This window comes from Anopheles gambiae, chromosome 2 (assembly GCF_943734735.2).
Source record: "Anopheles gambiae chromosome 2, idAnoGambNW_F1_1, whole genome shotgun sequence".
Lineage (NCBI taxonomy): Eukaryota > Metazoa > Arthropoda > Insecta > Diptera > Culicidae > Anopheles > Anopheles gambiae.
In genome coordinates this window covers 106,443,903-106,465,966 of record NC_064601.1, presented here as the reverse complement: position 1 = coordinate 106,465,966, position 22,064 = coordinate 106,443,903, and the positions used below count along the sequence as shown (strand labels likewise).

The following is a 22,064-nucleotide window of genomic DNA, read 5'->3' as shown; positions in this document are numbered from 1 at the left end:
TTTGTCGCGAAAACTGAGGAGAAATTGATGAAAAATCGAAGGTAGATCTTAAACACATGCCTATATGCATGTCTTTCTCCGTTATGACCGCCAATGGCCTCCGCCAATCTCGAATAACTGACGAAAGGCCTGCTGGCAAGGCCCTACATACAGGCATGTTCACGAAAAGAAATTATCTCTCTTAATGTTTTTTTCTTCTACAGCCATAATGTCTCCCTAAGGAGAATATCCTTCAAGCTGCATATGCGATTTGGCAGCCGAAAATCTCTAAGCAAAGTTTTTGGGTAACAGTTCACAAAAATATTGGTCTTCTATAGTATTAGTTTCATACTTCATTAATTTCCTCAACATGAATATCTCTCTAAGCTGACGATCACTTGCAGATTCGCCTTAGAAAGATTTCACTGTATTATGACAGTAATTTTCATATAAAAAAGGTTTCAAAATGCAGCTCCAAGTTTTTTCACGTATAATTGACTACTTATAGTATAGGAACTATTGGAACATGATACAACAACTATAAGAACCAAACCACCATCAACATGAGCACATCGGAGTAGTAAGAACACATGTATTTCCTGTTAAATATATTGTATTTAGTGTTATAGATGCTGCATATTTGAGAAGATATAACGTATTTCAATTTCTATATGATAAATTATACATATTTTCCCTTAGTGAAACATTACTTTTTTAATTATATTTGTACCATTACAAATTGCCGACTTATTGGTACACTTATCCTACGAACTAATCCCTAAAACAAGATATTAGAAGCATTCATTTACGATGGTTTTGTGGCTGTTCTTAAACAAAACAAAAGAAAAATATCTGCTCCCAGCATAACACAGTTTTTCTCTTAGCGTTTACAGCCCTTATAACCTCGTTCGAGCCGAGAATAGCCCATCCTCTCCCTCTCTCTCTAATACTCATCCACAACAGCTAATCGCTGCCATCCCGTGCACATGATGGAATGGTGTCATGTAATCTGGCTGGGTTATGGTCACCGCTGCGTATCCCCTTCTCGAAACCATTCTTCCAGACATTTAACACACTTCCATCAAGCTTGGTGGGCTCGGCGTAAGCGTAAAACAACATCCAAACACCACCACTAGCACTATTAAGCAAAGCCAGCGTGCCCCGGCCAGTCGGTTGGTCGGGTACGGTGCAGCAAACTTGTTTGCCCAAGAATAAAAGTGCATCGACGACCTCATTTTCGGGGGCAGTGCGTTGCGTTTCTCCACAGCCATCTGGTCCACGAACTGTTCCAGTTATGTTGCCGGCATGAGTTGGCCGCATTCGGGCTCCACTACCGCTCGAGCTAAATATGCTCGCTCTTCTTTATTCCTGTTTTTTTTTTTTTTTTGCAAAGCTAATGGTCGTGCAGCAGTTTGAAACGATTAAACATATAAGTTGCATAATTACAATCATCCCCAACCCCTTGCCGGTGGGGTTCCTTGCCGTGCGTCTAGCTGGCCAATTAGCTCGGGACGCTTTTGCGTCCGTGATCTAGCATGACCACTAAGTGTGTGTGTGTGTATAGTATCGAGTACTCTTTTTATACTCCTCCTCTAGTGCTCCCCTTGTGGTCGATAATGAATATTTCATGTGGCCGAAACAATTTATTATGTGGCGCCGAGCCAGAGCCTCATTTGACTGCGACGTGACGAGGATGGGCCAGCGTGATCGTGCGATCGTAGAGTCGTAGGGGGGAGGACATCGACGGCCTCCACCTCGCGCACCGCTGTTTCACCGATTCAATCGCACTTTCTTTCGTTCACTCGGTCAAAGTCAAAGTCGTGTCTTTCACCGAGTGGACCGAGAGGGCGAAGTCGCTCCGGAACCTGGCACAGCTGTGCATTGGGAAGAAGGGATGATCGTTTCAGATCGTGGGTTGATTGGAGCATGTTTCTTTCGGAATTGAAATACATTGTAGGGAAATAGTTATTTTCAATTATGTTTAATGCTTTTTGGAGAAAAGTATGAAAAATGGTTTAAAATGCTTTGCTAAAAAAATAAGACCAAAAAGATAAGATCGAAAGACCACTCGTCACCCTGGATACGCGACGATCCTCCCCTTTCCATTCTTCTATTAATCAATTTCCATTTCCGATCGGTTAGATATCTGATACACGCTTGCCGCTGCTTTCATTTCACTGCACGGCCATTTCAATCACCTTTAATAGAGCGCTCCGTTTATCGATGAAAACGTATCGTGCATGTTTTAACCCCAACCGCGGAGCAGCCAATTTCAAGGGCATCGAATGGGGGAGGGGCTCGGGCGGAGGGAAGGCAAATCACACGGTGAGCACCAGATCAGTACGTTTGAATTTGAAAGCCCTCCCAATGCGCTCGAAAGTGGGTTATCGTGCGGTGGCTATCGGACTTTGGGGAAACGTTGCGCGTGGTTCGTTTTCTGTCCCATCGATTACAGTCCAGAAAGCGGCGTGATCCGTTGCGTTGCTGTGTCGTAGATCACGATTACCGATCAACCGGCCTGACAGGGACATGCAATACTTTCACACTCGCCCGCGTGCTCGATTCTATCAAACCCGCCTTTGCCTGCTGTGCTGCGTTCTTTCCTATGCTCATGTTCTCCCACCGTAACACGTTGGAAGGCAATTTGCAAGCTGTCCCTAGAAGACACCGCAAACCTTCCACCACCACCATATTTCCTTGCGATGGCGTTCGTCTCACTCTCGGTGGAATCTGTTTTTTCGCCAATGTGCGAATCCAATTCCGACTGTGTGCTACCAGCATTCGCGCAGACTCGCTCGCGTGGGGGTCATTCGCCAACGGCAGGATCTGGCAGGCGGGCAGCCTACAGTGGCCGTATTTTACACCGACCCCGGGGCCGGAGGATTAATTTATGCAAACGATTCGTGTAAATTATAACGCGAACAGGCGAACACACGACGATCCCGGTCGCGGGTGAAGCGAAAAGGCGCGCATCACAGTGGCGCAGCGATTTCACACACGATTCGTCTACGAATTCTCTGCTGCCCCACGAAAGCGGGCACCAAGCCGGGCCAACACCGAACCGAGTCGGAAAGTCGGAAAACGCCCCGAAGGCATCCCGTCAGGCCCGTCCGGGGCTGTTGACCCCAAACGAATAGGGGAGGTGTGAGCAGAACGAAATGGGAAGAAAAATACAAAAAAAAACACAAAAAGAGCATGGCGGAATGTGGATCCTTCCCGAAGCGGAGGGAAGCCACGATCACTGTGAAACGATTGCAATGTTTGTCGTTGGTACACGCCCCAGTACAATATCTGATCGTCATATATTTATATCTCTCTGGCTCTTCCTTTCCCACTTCCTCCCTTTGTCTCTCTCTCTCCCTCTCTGCTGCTTGTGGTTCGTTTAGCCCGTGTGCCCTTTTTCGCTGTCCGCGATTCCCTTGCCTTGCCCGTTGGGCGAAATTCAATCCAATTCTTGCTCCCTTCCGTCGGCGGAAGGTTCGTTGGGTTTGATTTTTTCGTAATCCTCGCTGTCTTTTCGCGCATTAATTACGTGACCACAAGCTGGGTGATTAAGCGGCGGACGCACTAAAGTACCGCTGGAGGCTTCTAGACCGGAGTGACTTCGCTGCGGAGTCGCAAATCGCAAAAGCTCGTTCTTAATCACGTACCATTTCAAACTCTCTGGCTGGCTGTGTGCTGGCTGGGTACGTGTTTGTGTTCGTTTGTGTCGAGATCCGGTGCAGCTTTCCATCATAAATAAACTTAATTAGCGGTCAGTAACCAACCCAAACGGTCCGGTGTTCCGTTCTTGGGGCTGCTCACATTGATTGGTGTGATTTTATTGTACTGAGTTGGGATCGATATTTTCCGCAAAAAGTTCGTGCAGTTTGTTGCGTTTCTTTTTTTTTAATTTATTTTTAGAATGAAAAACGAACCAGCATGTTGTTCGAGCAAGGCGAAAGAATGAAAGGGTAAGTAGTAGATTTTATTGATTGTTTAGTGTGGAGACAACCTTTAAGAGGAGAGCAGCAATTCAGAATTATTTCGCAATGTTTCCTAATGAGGCAGGGAGTTTGATCGATACAGTTGGCTTTGTGTTGTTTGAAATAGTGTTTTACAATCAAGCAATACGATCAGGTTCGATTGCTCTTCACTGCTAATAACCGATAATTTTCTTTAATTAAATAATGTGTAAATGTATTCTTTTTTATTTGAAGTTTTTTTATAGAATTTGTTAACATTTTTTATATGAAATCAGATAATACAACTGACATAGTTCGCCCGAAAAAAAACCAGTCAAAAAATATTTTCAAATATAAAAAGTTTGATTTGATCACACATTTTATTGTATGAATAAGTCCCAAGTTCTTTTTAAATGTTTTAACCTTTCATAGTGGTGAATTTATCCATACATTAATAAAGGGATGACTATGGCCTTGAGGATATGAACATCATATATGCCAAAGAAATTTGATTTTTTTTAAATTGAATTTTTGAAATTTAAAAACATTGAATTTGTCATAGTGTATTGGAAGTGAAGGAACGATGTCATTGAATTGTGGGAAGGAATCCAAAACATGTAGCCTACAATAAACCAATAGATGAATCAGTCGATAAATCATGAGACCTAAAATTTCCTAGAATTCCTAATATGTCAATAAGAAACCCAAAGTCCTTGGGAAACGCCTGGAAATCCATACAAAATCTGGATGATATTATTCTAACCCGCAAAACACTAAGTTGTTTTTTGCGTGATTTTTAACCAATTTTATCAAAAAGTTGAGCTAGGACTATTCATTTTTATTATCTTTTATGATGTCTTTCTTCGTGTTTTTTGCGAAAATATAATTTTTAAATAATTCCAGAGAATTTTGTTATCAAAAAACCTATCGATGTATTATATCCAATTGAAAAGGTGTGTGACAACGTCTCGGAAACAAAGAATATGAAGATACAAGAACATTTTTATTTATCATCTTAGCACCAGCACCCAATTGCAAACAGAAGCAAAGCCAACCACCTACCAAAGAGGACAACAATCCTATCCTGCGAACCTTTCATTAACGGCAAACATTCCGATGCTGCATTCGTTTGCTTTTCCGCAATTTTGCGCAAACCAGCGTGGAATTGAATCGTTCCGCCCGACACGGAGAACACTTAAAAAGTAAACAATGAATAAATAATTGCATTCTGATTTATAGCCCACGGTGCAGCCACTGTTAAGGGGGTTTCCTGGTTCTCTTCCCGATTGGAAACTGGTCCACCAGGTAACAGCGCACGTTCAGCAAAATTCAATTTCTCCCTTACAAAGCGCACCTCATTTATCAGCCCCGTCCCTAGCAGCGACCAGAATCCTGCCTACGCCACAATTCTTACAGCCGCTTCTTCTACCCGGGCACAAATCAAAATCGCCTTGATTGGAAGCCCGGAGCCTCCCCGGTGCCCGGCCGTGATTGATCATGACCTTTAACCGCATGCCCGCACAACGCCCGTTCCGATCGGTCCATTTTGAGCAGCGACGAAGAAATGCGTGTAAACAAGGAAGCGAACAAAATCACTTCTTGCCTGTACGTACGATCGGAATGACACCTGTACAGTACAGCCGTGCGGCTACAATTGCCAATCGATTGCTGTACCCTTCTTGCACCTTTTTTCCCCTGCTGCCCTGCGTTGGGGCGGACACGATTCTTGAACCAGGGGCGCAGGGCAGCAGTGCACGTCCGCCCGTCTGGTGCAAGATTATCGCTCGCTAAATTGCGATGCATTAAAGAATGTCTTTCGCTTTTCACTCGCCCGGACGCGGCAATGATCGCGGCGGGCACATTGAATTCTCAATCAGTCCGCGGCGTCCAGGGAAGGCTTTTGGTATGGGATGCACGTCGCCGACCCGATCCGGGAACGAACTGCTCGTCATACACGCCTCATCCGTTTCGCGCCGTCTCGCGGGCGTTTATGTAGCAGACCCATAAGCTGCGACGTCAAACGCATGTCCAGCTGCAGGCAGTCCAATAGCAAAACGCGAGTAGAGCTGGGACAACTGGGGGTGGTGGTCGTGAATTAAAACGAAACGCAAGAGCACCGCCGCAATTGGATGCAATTTCAATGCGATCGACCGGAGAGCGTGCGTCACGATGCCCGCCGTCCCCGAACAATGACGCATTATGCTGAGTGACCAGGTGTGTGTGTGTGTGTGTGTGTGTGTGTGTGTGTGTGTGTGTGTGTGTGTTCGGGAAGATCCGTCCCGGTGGTGGCTTTCCTTTGTCGGACACCAAGTGGAAACTGAGCAGGCGAAAATGCAGACTTTGCGGAAGAGAAGTCGACACACGCGGCCGCCACATTCCTGCCCCGCGGGGTCGGAATACGATTGACCGAGTTCAATTAATCAAGACGCGCGAGAAATGGCGACGGTTGGGTCGGGGAAGGGGGAGGCACTGGTGGCCCTTTATAATTATAGGAAGCCGATATAAATAGCACTGGTAGTGAAATAAAGAATTATATTGGTAATTAAAGGTTTGTTTTTTATTCTTATTAGTTTAGATTGATTCAAGGCATAATTCTAGTTTTATTGATGTTTCATCCCTTAGATGTCCTCATAAACAAATGGAATAAATGAGGTATCTATTATTATCATTTTAATAATAAATCTTTAGTAGAGTTAAAAAAATTCACGAAGTTCAGAGATTGGAGTGATTGCAATGATTTGCAAAGTGATTAAGAATGAAGAAAAGTGTTGATAATTATTTCAGCTTTCACACGCTCTTTAAAGACTTATAAATACAATTTATTGAAAATATTCTTTACTAATCCTTTTCACATTCAACTCACTCCTCCTCTGACCCATCTAATGACTCAATATGTTGTAGTTTAAACCGCTGAATATCTGTGCTGACCAGTGGTCCATAAATCCTTTTACTTTTACTGATATTATAGGATCAGCCGTTACTTCATGTATGCAGATGATGTGAAAATATTTCGTCCAGTTAACAGACCTTCCGACTATAACGAACTGCAAAGCGTGATTAAAATGATGCTTTGTCCTTTGTATAGATAAGTGTGCTTTCATCTCGTTTACTCGTGCCCGACAACCTATTTATTATAATTATGACATAGATGGACAAACGATTAACCGTGCAGAACCAATTCGCCATCTTGGTATCTTACTAGATCATAAACTAACTTTTACAAAACACATAGAAGCCATTATCAGTAGAGCCAATAGGACCCTAGGTTTAGAACGGAAAATGACGAAAGAGTTCAATGATCATTTGTGTATCAAAACACTGTTTAACAGTCTAGTCAGATCTATTTTAGAATATGGATCAATTTTGTGGTGTCCATATACTGACCGCTGGATTGCAATTGTATACATAGTATACATAGTATAATCGTACACAAGATTGCAGCGTATACATAGAGTAAAGAGCATTTTTCACATAAACTCTTTTTCGCTGAGCGCTGAGTCCTACATATAATTAGTAGGATTCAATTCTTCTTCACTTACTCTTACTCAGTGTGATGATTTTTAGATCATAGAAGCTAGTGACATGGTAACGCCTCATACTAAAATGAAGCTTATTCATGGTTAACATCCAATTCGGCTCCTACTTTGCGATGCATTTATCAGATTCTAGAAAAATATAAAACACTATGAAAATTGTACAAGGGACTGCTGAAGAGTGTCCGATTTTGAATACCTAGCGCTTTATAATCATCCCACATGAGTAACGTTGCGCTGGTAGAAGAATCGTGTAAGAATTATTTCACAAAAATCTCATCGTACACACTACAGTATTGATAAACAAACTCCTCTCTGAACTTCTTGCTCCTTGTTCTGCAGTATTGATGAACAGAGAGCAAAAAAACACAACAATTTACCACATGCATATTTGAATCAAATTCATGTAAAGAATTATCTTACGAAAGAAATCATTAATCATAACATTCTACGAAACAATTTGTACAAGGCATAGAAAACACACACAAATGATACAAGTGAAAAGAGGCGAAGAAAATATCGCGAAATGATAGCGATCCTACCCACCGAAGGGTTCTCGAACCTTCCACACGGTGGAACGATATGAACGATGGACGCTTGCCCGTGTCAATGCCAAGGTCGTAAGTACAGAGCACTGCAGTTACTCGTTCCATGTTGCAGTTTTTGGCCGCAGAGCACTGCCTTCCGGCGTGTCTGACCAAAGTGCGACACACTCATCATTGCCCAGACTTTGCCTCCTATCATACCCTCACGATGCTGCTCCCTACTTACCTCACTTGTAAGCAGTGTGTTAACTAGGTACGTAAACACTATCGGTACGAGCGCAAACCAGAAAGCAACATCCGGTGTCTCAGCATACGGAAAGCCCCGTTGGCAAATGGGTGCAAATATTGGACAGCATGAAAAAAAGGCAACAACCCTACGCGAAACGACAGCGAGCAAGAAGATATTTATTTTATACCGTGATTCCGGAACAGTTTGCTTTCGCTCGGGTCGCCGAATTTCGCGGCTCACAGCAGCACAATCACACTTTCCTTTTATGGTTTTACAACGGGGCAGCAGGGGGTCCGCGTGTATGTCGAGATTTGGCCGCAATTTGACCTAGATTTTGATCGACCGTCTGAAACAAAAACAAAAAAAAAAACAACTCCCCCTGAACTGTGTTCGTATCTGACCACCAAAAAGGGCCATCGAAAAAAAAATACACACAAAACCCCGGAGCAGCTTGGGGAAGCAAAACAAGAATGTTTCGTTAAGGTCCCAGGTTAAGGCTTCAGTCGATAGTAAAACTTCCCCATCGCTCCCAACCGGATCGGTCCATTGAGCTCCGAGAGCTTGACAGCTTGATCAGTCCGAGCCTCGAAAGCCATCATCCGTCAACTTTTTCCTCCCCATTGCTTTGACCGGCCTCCTGCTCGGTGTGCCGGGCCCTGCCGGGGAAGCGGAAGGCGGTTAGAAATTGTGGTTGTTTACGGCACACCATAGCGGTCCGTCCCTCCGGTTTCAGGGGAATCGGGATTAGCCACACATCAGTTGACCCTGTTTGGCTGTTTATGATCGATGTATATGACGTTGTGACGCGCGAAAAAAAGTCTTCCAACAACACCAGCACGGTGACTCGGAACTGCGCGCCACACGGTGAAGCTAATTTCACCCGTCACATGCAGTCGCCAGCACAGTTTTGTTTTGGTGAGCGAAATTCCAGCGGTCTACTCTTGCGACGCTGACAGTGAATTCTTGTTTTCTGCACAGCCATCATCCCCGTCGCCGCATTGGCGCCATTTGTCAAACGGTCAACCCTGGGCCCAGGGGGGTTCGTCGCCTGCCGTGGCGTTGAAGTCTTTCGAGCCAAAAAGTGTTGCTCGCAAGCCGGCGGACGCTTAAGTGAGGTGATTTATTTTTAAAGTTATTATTTTCTGCCCGTGTTTTTCATGCTTACTGCGCGCGGTGGAACGAATTAAACGCTGAAGATGTAGATGCTATTAATTCCTCTCTCCCTTGCGGGACGACCAGAACGATCACGACGACGACGACGACGTCAACGCTGATGACGATGAGCATGATGATGATGGACGTGATGGCGGTCCGGGCCCATTTCTCGCCTTATCATCAAGCGCCATCAGTGCTGCCATAAGTGGCACCATTCAAACGCTGTGGCATTATTTTTAGCACGACAGTGTACTCGCGGAACAGGATTCTCTTTTCGTTGCTCGTGCGCTTTCCTCCCCGTCCCCCTCTGGAGCAGCATATGATCGAAAGCAACCTGTCAAAGGAGTAAAAGCGCACGGTGCGGAGAAAATGCTTCTGTCCAGAATGGTGCATCCAGTGTAGCGGCGGGGGAAGATGAACACTCGCACGCGTATACCAAATGCACTCACTCACAATTGCAATGAAAATAGCAATAAAAACGGACGATAATAAGAGCTCTCGCGCGCGGGGCAATGCTGGCGTCCAGCAAGAAGCAGTCCAGCAGAAAACCTGCCGCATCATCGTGCGGCTCTTGCACCGCTCGGGACCACTCTTTGCACACACAGTGTACACACACTCAAATTGCATAATAACATGCATGCGATCCGGGACCCGGGACCCACACGCCTCCCTAAAGATCGGTGGCTTCTTCGGAAGCTTCTCGGCGTCTCACACCGCTAGAAGGCTTCGAGTTAGGGCAATGGAAAGAAAAAGGGCCACACGGACACACGGGCGGGCTGAACCTGTTTTTACTGCAGCAAAACCTTCTGCCTTCCTCCTACCACCCCCGCACCCGTTGCCCCTCAGGAGAATAAATTAACCTTCTCGAGCAGCTTCAGTGAGTGAAAGAAAGCAGTGCGCGAAGCGCTGGCGATAAAAATAAAAACATTTTATCTTCACCGTGCTCGCGGCGAATGCACATTCTCGGCCAGAAGTACCACCCCACTGGGCGGCCCTGGGATGGGGTGGGTGGGTTTTGATCGGGTCAGCGTCCCGTAGCGAGCGAGGAAGCCATCGGATTGGTACGGAGCACCGATTCTAATGAGTGCGTGATGGGCCGGGACAAGCGTGTGGAATGTCACCACAAGATCAGTCAAATCGGTTCGGCTCCAGCAAATGGCTCCATTAACGAGGGAGGGTTTATGTTTTATCGTCACGAGAGCGGTTTGCTGCGTTTGTCGCTTAACGGGCGTAACAGTTCTTTCTTTCAGGTCAGTTTTTTTTCATTCTTCGAGAAGTTTGGACCATTGTGTGTCGTTCTAATCTTCTAATCGCCCGTTTTCGGTCCCTTCCCCTGCTAATGGCAGCGGCAGAATGGTGCATTTGTGGATGAAGAAGAAGAAAAACAAAAAAAAAAACGGGACGTAAAGCGAAGCTTTTAAGACGAACGATAGTATTATGTTTTGAAAAATTCCATCCCTCCGGGCCGGGTGAAGATTGCAGTCCACTATTAAGGGCTTAATAGGCCACTGACCCAACCGCCGATGTAAGGTGATATATCCGCCGATCTAGGCCTAGGGTCGTAGAGCCTAAAAATAGCACTCGCCATGCTGCCGCCGGGCTGGCGGAGAATCAAACAAAACAACAAAAAAAAAAGGGACATCGCCCACCAGAACTCATTGCCATAAAGTGTGTGGCTTGGCTGTTTTCCTTCCCTCTACACTGTTGCCCCCCCCCAAGGGGCTGCTCCAAGGGGCGAGCGGGAGAGAAATTTTATTGATCATGAAGTCCCGTTAACCTTCCAGCACACGGTCCCAGCTTCATCGAGCGGACTTGGCAATGAGGGGATAGCAGCCACGGTGGTGGAGTAATTTATTCCGAAGCCAATAACGCAGGGCCACGGTCACAGGGCGCCCCGGGTTTTTACCACACAAACAAGCACACACACACACACACATACACACTGTCACTGTCCCAGCAGCCCCGGGAGTGTTGAACTAATTTGGCTGCGGCGACGAGCGACGATCTTCTCGCAAGATCGAGCAAGAAAGTGGCAACGGCAATATAACGGCAGATCGGAGCAAGCCGGTCCAAGCGCGACTTAGTTTGGCCTGCGTTTAACTTCCAGTCCAGTTCGTTCTACTGCCACCCGCTTCTGACTGCCCCAGGATGCCCCCTTAGAAACAACAACCATTCTTTTGACAGCAGGAAGTGAGAGACGGTTCTCCTATCCCCGTGCACGGAGGGGCGTAGGACTTTACAAATGCCACCGTTACCGCACAAAAATCGCATGCCAACCAAACAAACAACAACCGTACGGGATGAATAAAACACGAAACAACACACCAGCGCGAAAAAAAAAAACCCACCGTGCCCTGATATGCCCTCGTAAATGTTGATTGATATGGCTTGGTCAGCGCGGGCCCACGAACCTGTCTCACGGTGCGAAGGGATGCTGTGACGACGGGTTGTGAGCAGCACAGCACAAAACGGGCCACAGACCGGCGCAGGGATTTTGGCACTTGACATTAGCATTTCGCCCGGTTGTAATTGTAGAATGTGTGTGTCTGTGTGGCGGCAAGAGAAATGGGACGGCGGTCGGTTCAGGGTGTCGTTTATTGCTTTATTTGCTCTTTCTAATGCCTGGCCTGCGGATGCGGTTTTGCTCGTTTAAGCGGGATGGGTTGCGAAGGAAAGCGATGCTGCTCTATGCTCTTTGAGTGCGCAAATTAGTCTCCGCCTTGGTGCTGTTACTCTTTTACAATGGAAAGCAAAAAGCTGTGTGTGTCTCTGCACTTGGTGGATTATTGCGGGTTGAACGAGTTTTAGGAAAATGCCCGGTCATTGTTTCTCCATGGCTCCATGGTGAATTTACTATGACATGCTAAGTATACGAAGGTATGTATGTTGCCTTGTGTGCTACAAAAAGGTATGAATTACAGTGAAAAAAGGAAAACATTAGCCTAATGATATAAACGATAGAAATTAGGATATCTTTAAAATAATTAACTATTCATTTGAAGCTTTAACAAGAATAGAGTACTGGATGCAATTAACAAATATTGATTTGTTTGAGAACTAAAGAGATCAACATTTGTTAATTGAGAACTTAAGAATTGAGAACTAAAGAGCTATTGAGAACTGACGGAATAGTCGGATGTATCTGATTCTGATTCAATGAATCAGAATAAATCTTTGAAATGATTCAATGAAACTGCCCCTGCATCGCTGTAAAATGCGTAAAATGTAAAATGCTATGCGATCATGCCGGTTTCGAGGAGTTTCGAGGTTGATAATCACAAATCTTAAAACATGCATGAATCATCAATCTGTAAGGTAACGTATGTATGTTATCCACCTTAAATTTTTGTCTCTTGGTTGTGACCGTTCGTTTAATGGCATGAAAGCAGCTCATTCCAGAGTATCCAGATGTTGTGCTTAATGGAAAATATTATTAAGAAAAGTTTTTTACCACAGATTTTCAAGAGGATCCAGATGAGATTTGATCTCGCGAACTGTGTTGCATTAAACCAAGCATATATCCATTCCACTATGTAACCATCTTAGTTGGCTAACTGTTTTGAACGTAAATAAAGCGAACCTTTCTACTTCGGACTTTAAAACGATAGTGATAAGAATAACCTTTATTTTCCTTTCAAAGAAACCTTCTTCTCAACGCTTACGCTGCTAAGCAAACGCACGTACCTAACAAAGAGCTTCAGGATGGCTTGCAGATGTGCTTTTTTATTAGAATTGCTCCATTCTTTGTAAAATAATTCGACTCAATCGACTCCACTATATCACAGAATCAGCCTATCCGATCACACTAACTCGCTGCTGTTTGCACAACTCCTCGGCCTCGGCCTCCGCCACGTTCCCCGTTCCCCTTAATGATCAATCGATGCATTCACACTTGGCCACACAGCATACGTACACGCACATACACACACACACACCCCTGTGGTGCCAAGATCGTTCTGACCCTAGCCCTGTGCCCTGTACAGCATGCGCGGCATGTAACGAGATGCATCGAACAAGATTTTCCACGCCCGCAGTAAGCATTTCCAATTGCTAATTTATGATTGTGTGCTTGTGTCCCCGTCCACCTTGCCCTTCCCCGAGCAGGAGGGGAGGAAAACAAGACACCGGTCGACAACAAAATCACTCTCCGAAACAAGCTCCAACAGGAGAACCTCCCTGCCCTCACCCACCCCCGGTTTTCCGGTTGGTGGTAGTGTTCTCGTTCGTTTGCAAAAGCTCGTTCTTTCTGCGATCCTGACGCGATTCATCGCGAACTGTCTCCCCCACCCCCCAAACCAGACAATTCCACACCCTTCCCCCCCCCCTCCCCCATACAGTACATACTTTCTCGTTCGTTCTTTCACCCGCGGCGCATAATGCGTTTGCTCGACCCGGTCGGAAGGGATGCACGATAAGGGAAAAAGCTCAAGGAAAGGAACAAAACCGAAACCGTACGAGCGGAAGCTCTCGTGCGCCAGCACCGAAAGCAAAACCCTCCTCCTTCTTCCCTCCACCCGCAAGGGAGAGTGCAAAGAGGATGGAACGATAAGCATAAGACGACAGAAGACAGTACGAAGTGGACGAAGAGCTGTGGCAACACAAGACACGAACCCGGTCGATCCCAGTGCAAGCAAACAGAGAAAGAAGCAAGGTAGGGATGAAGGAAACACAAAAAAAGCACACACACACACACACAGGGAAAAGAGAAGACAGCTAACGGGTCATCGGCTGCGTGCGGGCGCCTGCCCGGGCACAATGCGTGCCCACTTTCCCTTCGCACCAGCACCGCAGCCCGTCCGGTCGCCGCGGCCCGGCCCCCGTCCCGTCGTCGGCCATCGTCGGTCGGGCCGGGACCGAGCTGACCGTCGAGCGCCGAGCGGCTCGTATAAAACCGAGCTTCTTTCTCATTTTACATTCAGTCGGATACATTAATTGGCCCGGTGCAGATCGGCCGATCGTCGTCCCCCGGTTTTTTTTCCCATTTAGTAGCAGAGCAGCATCACCGCATCCGCCTCACAAAATTCTTCCTTCCCAAAAGGGCGACTAAAGCGACAAAAAAAAAACGTTTGTGTGACATTCGGTTGTATTGTGTGTGTAGTAGTATACCTTGAAGTGAAGTTTGTTGCGGGGTTTTTGCGGTAAACCCAGCAGAGAGCATCGATCAAGCGGAAGGACAGACAATGCGACAGCTATTGCTGATCTGTGCGCTGGCCTGTGCCGTCGGCGGTGTGCTAAGTGCTTCGTTGACGCGCGTCGGCCGCGAGAATGAGCAGGCGGCCGAGCAGGTCGCAGTGGTCCCGCAGGCCGAGGACGTGAAGGTGGCCGAGCCGGCCGAGCTGAAGCGGGCGGAGATTCCGGTCGCAGTTGAGGAGGAAGCCGCCGCCGCTCCGGTAGAGAAGACGGTCGAGCCGGTCGAGTCCGAGCGGCTGGCCGAACCGGTGGCCGACGTGGCCGAACCGGTGGCCGTTGTTGCCGATGCCGTCGCTGATGCTGCCGTCCCGGAGGCTGCGGTCGTGCAGGCCGTCGAGGAGGCCGTGGTGGCCGCCGAACAGCAGCAGGCAAAGCTCGCCGTCGAGGAGGCCGCTCCGGCGGTCGCCGAGCAGGAACCGGCGGCCGTGGAGTCGCTGCGCACCGTTGAAACCGTGCCGGAGGTGGCCGAGCCCGTCGTTGCGGTGGTGGAGAACGCTGCCGCACCGGTCGAGGAGTCGGTGCAGGTCGTCGAGCCGGTTGAGTCGCTGCGCAGTGTCGCTCCGGTGGCGGAGGTGGCCGAGCCCGTCGCGGTCGTTGTCGCTGAGGAGGAGAAGAAGCCCGAGGTGGAGGTCCCCGCTGTGCCCGCCGTCAAGACCGTTGCTGAGGTGATCCTGGACAAGGCCGAGGAGAAGGTGGTTGCCGTTGAGGAGCCAGCGGCGGTGAAGGAAACGGAAGTGGCCCCGGTTGAGTCGCTCAAGTCGGTCGAGCCGGTGGTTGAGGTGGCCGAGCCGGTCGCTGTGGTGGTCCCGATCGCTGAGGTGGCCGAGAAGCAGGTGGCCGTGGAACAGGTGGTGCCGCAGCTCAAGTCCGTCCTGCCCGTCGTTGCGGTCGAAGAGTCGGTTAAGGTCGTCCCGGAGGTCGTCGTCGCTGAGGAGAAGCCGGCAGTGGCCGCCGTCGAGCAGGAAGTGGCCCCGGTCGAGTCGCTGCGCACCGTTGCCGTTCCGGAGGTTGCCGAGGCGGTCGAGAAGGTCGTCCCCGAGGTTGTTGCTGTGGTCGAGCCGGTGGAGGAGAAGGTTGTCGCTCCGGTTGAGTCGCTCCGTTCGGTCGCCCCGGTCGTCCCGGTGGAAGAGCCCGCCGCTGTCGATGTGGTTGCCGTTGCCGCCGAGGAAAAGGTTGTGGAAGCCGTCGAGGAGAAGGTCGTCGCTCCGGTTGAGTCGCTCCGCCAGGCTGCCCCCGTTGAGACTGTAAACGAGCCGGTCGCGGTCGTGGTGGAGGAGGCCAAGAAGGAGCAGGTTGCTGCCGTCGCCGAGCCGGAAGCCGCCGTTGCGCCCGCCGTCAAGGCCGTCGTCGTGCCGGAAGTGGTGGAGAACGTGGAGAAGCAGGAAGCTCCGGTTGCGGTGGAGGAGCCGGCCGGCGTCGTCAAGTCCGTCCCGATCGCTGAGGATCTCGTGCCGGTGAAGGAGGTGGAGGCGGAGCCGCACCAGGCGCTGCGCGGTAACGAGGTGCGCCAGGAGACCGGCGGCAGCTCGACCACCCGCCCCAACCTGCTGCAGCAGATCATCCAGCCGGTGCAGGGCTTCATCCAGGCGACCCCGCTCGGCCAGGTGCTGAACCGCCCGTCCAACACGCCCGCCGCTGCCCCTGCCGCCGAGAACGGTGCCGAGGTGGCCCAGGATGAGTCGGCCCCGGCCCCCACGACTGGCGCTCCCAATCTGGTCCAGCAGCTCGCCCAGAACGTGCAGAACTTCTTCAACCCGAACGCGGCCAACGCCAACGCGGAGGCGGAGTCGACCACCCGTCCCAACATCATCCAGCAGGTGCAGAACGCGGTCGGCTCGGTGTTCAACCGACCGGCGACCAACTCGGAGCAGCAGCAGCAGCAGCCGAACCCGATCCAGAACATCGTGCAGGGCGTGCAGAACTTCTTCCGACCAAGCACGGCTGCCCCGGCCACCCAGTCCGAGGGTACGGCCAACGCACCCGCCGATACGCCCCAGGACACGCCAGCCGCTTAAGCCACAAACACAACACAACACTCACGCACACACACAAAAGCCATATACAGACACGCAAAAAACGCTAGAGGGAGAGGGAGGGAGAGATGCACAGTGCACAAGTGGGCGCGTCAAGTGTTGATTCCTTTCTTTTTCTAAGGAATGTAACTACTTGCATTGCACCCCGTCCCCTGAGTAGGGGTTCGTCGCTTCCCTTTTTAAGACTTTTCTTTTTTTCCATTTTAAAATGCAACAAAACAGCATAAGAACGCCGTTCGAAGAAAACTGCAAAAAACGCCATCCGCGGCCAAACCGGCAGGGTGCGGACCGACACAGACAGCAAGGCGCGATGTAAGAGAGAGAGAGAGAGAGAGAGTGAGAGTGGGCGAGAAGGGGGTGAGAGACACATTTCCTAACTTATTTATTTAAACGCACACGCACCGTCGGCAGTCGGTCCCGACACGGCGGCCAGGGGGTGGATCCCCGGTTGGGCGGCAGTTTTTCTTTCGGTTTTTTATTTTTATTTTTCTTAATTTATTGCATTGTGATTCTGTGAGCGGTAGAAGGAAAAAGGGGAGATAAGAAGCAACAGGTTAAAACAAACAAAAAAAAAAACACACAGAAGAAACAGAACGAGCGAAAAACACGATCATGTCGGCAGGATCATGGGCTCTGCGAAAGAGGAATGGCAAAGAGAAGAAGGCGTAGAATGGCGACCGGATTGTTTCAGGGCATGCTAAGATTGCATAACACAGCAGGAGATAGCATAGAGAGAGAGATAGCAAGAGAGGGGTTGCCACGATGCGCGTTGCAACAATGTGCACGCGCACAGGCAGGAACACCGTCCACACAACTGTGGATGGTTGACGGCAAACAAAAAAATATGTAAGCACAAAAAAAGTAATAAAATGTATAAAAATTTGTAAAAAAAAGCCTTCATCTTTATATCAGTCTTTATTTCTTAAATGTAGCATCTCGTTTTTTCTGCTTCGTGCGCAGAACACACGCGTGATGGTGGTGGTTCTTGCGTACCACGAATCTAATTTATCCAGCGCACGATCTTAGAAATTACGGCACTAAAACGGAACGGCAAATAATTGCACTCCCATTGCATTGGGGTTCGTCGGTCTTACCATGTTGCTGTGGACAAGTCACTCTACACCGCTCGGGATACAGGGGCAAATGCCCTCACGGCTCCGCACAGCGGCAGCACGACACACGGGCCAATTTTCTTCTCTGTCTGCCTGCCTGCCTGCCTGCCTGCCTGCTTTCCATCTACGGTCACACAAAACTGCCCATTAACTGGCTGGTGGCGGGCACAGGAAGACCAAGAGCGCACCAGCGATCGGGCCAATAAATTGATTCTTCGCGCAGTTTCAACCCATCTTCGGTCCGGCCCCTCCAGACACACTTACACCCCGCGTCTCTCGTTGGGAAGAGATTCTTCACCACAGAAGCTACCCCTGGGCTGGGCAGCCGCGCCAGATGTGTGGTGCGCACATCGCGATACAATTGCGCAGTGCGCAAACCGTCAAGACATGAGGGAGGGAGGGATGGCCCTTTTGCTCGCGATGGGTACAACGGGATGGTTGCACACGGTTCGTGGAGTCAAGGTCAAGTTCAAGTTCAACGAAAGTGCCCTCAAGCGAGGCAGGAGCGTTTGCCAGCGAGACATGAAGTGTAAGCGTTTTTGAGCTCACTCATTCGGTGATAACGCTGTTTGACGCGAAAGCAGTTGCAGATTCTTTAATTAAGATCTTTTTGGGACAATCTAGTCAAGAGATGATGAAAAGTTCCAACTTTTGGGACCTTAACTTCAGGAGAAACTAACCTAACGGACTAGGTATTTTGAAACATAACGCTTAAATTAAATGAACCATTTATCAATAGCAACTAAATATTGTTGAAGTATTAAAGAAATTGAGAGAGTATTTTTATATTTAAAAAATTACTAAAATATATAAACCAATGATCAAGCTCATTTGAATTGAGCAATAAGCTCTTGAGAGCTTAAGCTATTGTAACGCTTCAATCGTAGCGCTTAGTAGTTCTAATGTCAAGCAACTACTAACAATATTGTCACTAACGCTTAAAACGCTTGATAGTTCTATGTATATAAATTTCAAAACTTGCAGCATTTTCCAAGTCAGTTTCGAATGTAAACATTGTTATTCATCGCATCCAAGAGATTTTCAACACATCACAAAGATCTGTCAAACTCTCAATCTCGCTTGAGACGTGTTGAAAATCATGCTGTAGAAATTAAAAATTATTATGATGGAAATGAAATGTCAGATCGACGTGGAACAATATTTTGCTTGCGGTGAATAACAATGTTTACATTGGAAGCTGATTTGGAAAACCCTGTAACGTCTGCGATCGTCCTATAAATTAGCACATTAGCTATGGTACTACATGTAGTTACAGGGGGTTTCCAAGTTATTTTAGAATGTGTACATCATTATTCACCGCCTACAAGATGTTTTTCAACAGCTGTCAAATGGTGTACTTGCATCATAATCAATTTTCAATTCATACACATGATTTTCAACACATCACAAAGAACTGTCAAACTCAATCCAGCTTGAGACGTGTTGAAAATCATGCTGAAGAAATTTAAAATTATGATAATGGAAATGAAATGTCAGATCGATGTGGAATAACATTTTGCACGCGGTGAATAACAACGTTTACATTCGAAAGTGACTTAGATAACCCTGTAAGAGATTGAGAGAGAGTTTTTGGATTGTAAAAATTAATTGAAATATATAAAAAAAAAACATAATCGAGCTCATTGCAATTTTGTATTAAGCTCCTGCTAGCAATTTTGTAACGCTTAAAGCGCTTAGTACTTCTAGTGTCAAGCAACTACTAGCAATATTGTCACAAACGCTTAAAACGCTTGATAGTTCTATGTGTACAAATGTCAACATTCAACGTCGCCGATCGTCTTATAACATGGTTTCACATTAGTTATAGTACCATAACCATTTCCATTTATCCATTTATGCCATTTCGTTTAATATTTTGGTTCCTCCGGCGAGGTCGAGTATCACCACCACAAACTACCTGTAAACTGCGTCTTGTGGTTAACTATTTATGACATTCTTCAATCGTTTCCCAGCGATCGTTCTGCCTAGTTTAATCTAGCACGTACATTAAAATATATATTTCAGCAAAAAAAAAACCCCTTCGCAGTAACGAATTTCTATCCCGTCCATCGCGTAGAACGCTGCCTGCTGCGAGAGCGCGTCGCTCGGCCATCGCTCGACGGCTGGCATTAAAAATAATCAGCCGCACATCCTTTTTGCACGGTTTTTGCACGGTTTTCCAATCCCCGCAAATTGCTATCGTCCGTCTATCGCGCGTCCCGGACAGGTTTCGTCCCATCCTTCTATGTGTGTTTTTTATGTTCCTCTTCCCGAACCACATCCGTCGGTTGTAAATTATATCTTCAATATCTCCCTTGTGTTTCCCCCCCCTGTCTCTCTCGCTCTCTCGTGCCCTTACTTCCTCCCTTTGCTCCCCTATCTCCGACGCGCCCGACAATGACCCGACACGACCCGTGGTCAAGCAGGGCTCTCGCGCTCGCCAAACGGAGCAAAAGAAAACCACCAACCTCTGCTCTGCTGCTTGTGGTGGCTTCGAACACGGACCGCTGTTAGCGGTAAGTGGCGAATGTGCGAAATGTGCCTTAGATGGACACCACAACCTGACCGAGCCCGTGTTTAGACATCGATCGCCCATGGGGCGCGCTGGTCCCGACGATTCGCTTTCGCGTTGATGCATCTCTTCGGCACGCTAGAACCAGAACCGAGCAGCCGGCTTGCTCGCGATCACATAATAATATAATTGGCTGTGAACGTGCGACTGCCCTCTCGTGGAGGGAGGGATGGTTTTGCGACGAGTGACCGGAATGGGGGCTGAAAGATGGGGAGATTTTTGCAAAGATTTATAGGAGTAAGTTAATGAACCTCTCGCGTTGGCATCGGTTTTGTATGAAAGGTTCGTTCGCTGTTCTCCGCTGCTTCTCCGCCTGGGAAAGGATCGTTAACGTCGTGTTGCGTTGTGCGGCACAGGGTAAGCGACGAACCGGGCCGGGCAGCATTTATGAGCAGCAAATGGGCGCGCACACGGAAAAAAGGGTCGGTAGAAAATACTGCCCTGTCAGTGCAAAAAAAAAAAGAAGCAGAGCGAAAACACTCCAGAAAGTGTTCCTCCCCGTCTGCTGCCCCAACGACACGTGTCATATGCCTCCGCAACCCGCCTGTGGAAAACGCGATTTATGCGAGTGGTTTGGCGCACGGTTTGCGGGTTTGTGAGGGTGAGGGCAAACGCACCATTTGCCTTAGGTGAACTCCCCCAGGGGAGCAATCAGGCCGCGAGCCAGATTCTAAAGGGATTTGTGGCAGAGCTAAACGACCAGTTTTATTAAGCCTTGTCAATCAACCTTTTAGTCGCGTTTGCAGCCCGCCAGGGACTTTACTTTTCTTTCTCGCTCTCTTTCGTTCTCTCTTCTCGTCAGCATAAAACGAATGGCAACGACGAGTGGCGAAAACAAGGGCTGCAATTAATTTAAAGCACACGCATACATTGTGGAAGCGGTCCGCGTACATTGACCGAAGGATGCACCTAACGCGCGCTCGCTGCAATCCCAGTTTTCACAATCACGAAAACGGCGCTTCGATTCGCAGGAGCTCCAATGAAGGTTAATGCACTTTACCCTTTTCCTTATTTTCGTGCGAAACTTTCAATCTTTTCACCCCTTTTTGTGAGTGTGTGTGTGTGTGTGTGGAGCGGTTGCCGCGTGCGGGTTCCGGAAACACAAACCACGATCGCTGATTCGAATTTCGAGCAACCAGTTCACTATCAAACCACACTTGCGGCCAGGGTTCTTCGGCTGCTTTTTTTTGTTTATTTCACACGCATGAATTAAACATTTGGTGGATTCGCGCATCCACCCAGGTGCGGGTACACGCCGGGCGCTTGAGCGGCTTTCGTTTTCATTCGACTACTTTCTTTCACGGCACGGGCACAGGATCGATACCGGTTTCATGCTATTTTTGGCCATTTTTGGGAGTGGGAGCAGTACTTCGCAAACAAGGCAGGAGGAGAGGATGCGTGCGAAGGCGATCCCTTGGGGGAGGGGTTCAGAAATAGCATTAAACGGCGAGGGAGCAGAACGTGCCTTTCCCAAAACAAGCTATTAAACCGTAACCGTTTGCGATCGCTTAAAATATTCTACAGTTACGCATCGTTCCCTCGCCAATGCGTGGCTTGCTGCACGCGTCGGGATTATGGCGAACCAGACACCCGGCAGCACTGAACCTCTCCCCACCGAAAAAAAAACCGGTTCTATAAACCCCCCAAAACGGATCATCTCAACAGAGACCGGATGCCGGTATGAAAAAAAGCAAACACACACACACGGATCGGTGAAAACGATTGGAGTGAACGGAGAGAAAAAAAAAATCCCGCACTCACCAAACAAAAAA

At 48.1% G+C, this 22,064-nt stretch overlaps 1 protein-coding gene across 1 annotated transcript; it reads left to right on the top strand.

Moving 5' to 3' along the window:
• Positions 1–14,290: 14,290 nt before the first annotated feature.
• Positions 14,291–17,501, top strand: LOC133391200 (probable serine/threonine-protein kinase kinX). Its single transcript, XM_061643043.1, has one exon. It carries the CDS (start codon positions 14,566–14,568, stop codon positions 16,588–16,590), a length of 2,025 nt encoding a protein of 674 aa, XP_061499027.1. The 5' UTR covers positions 14,291–14,565; the 3' UTR covers positions 16,591–17,501.
• The last annotated feature ends 4,563 nt before the right edge of the window (positions 17,502–22,064 follow it).

Coding starts and splice junctions, on each gene's coding strand:
- LOC133391200 (XM_061643043.1), top strand. CDS start 14,566: ATGCGACAGCTATTGCTGATCTGTGCGCTGGCCTGTGCCGTCGGCGGT.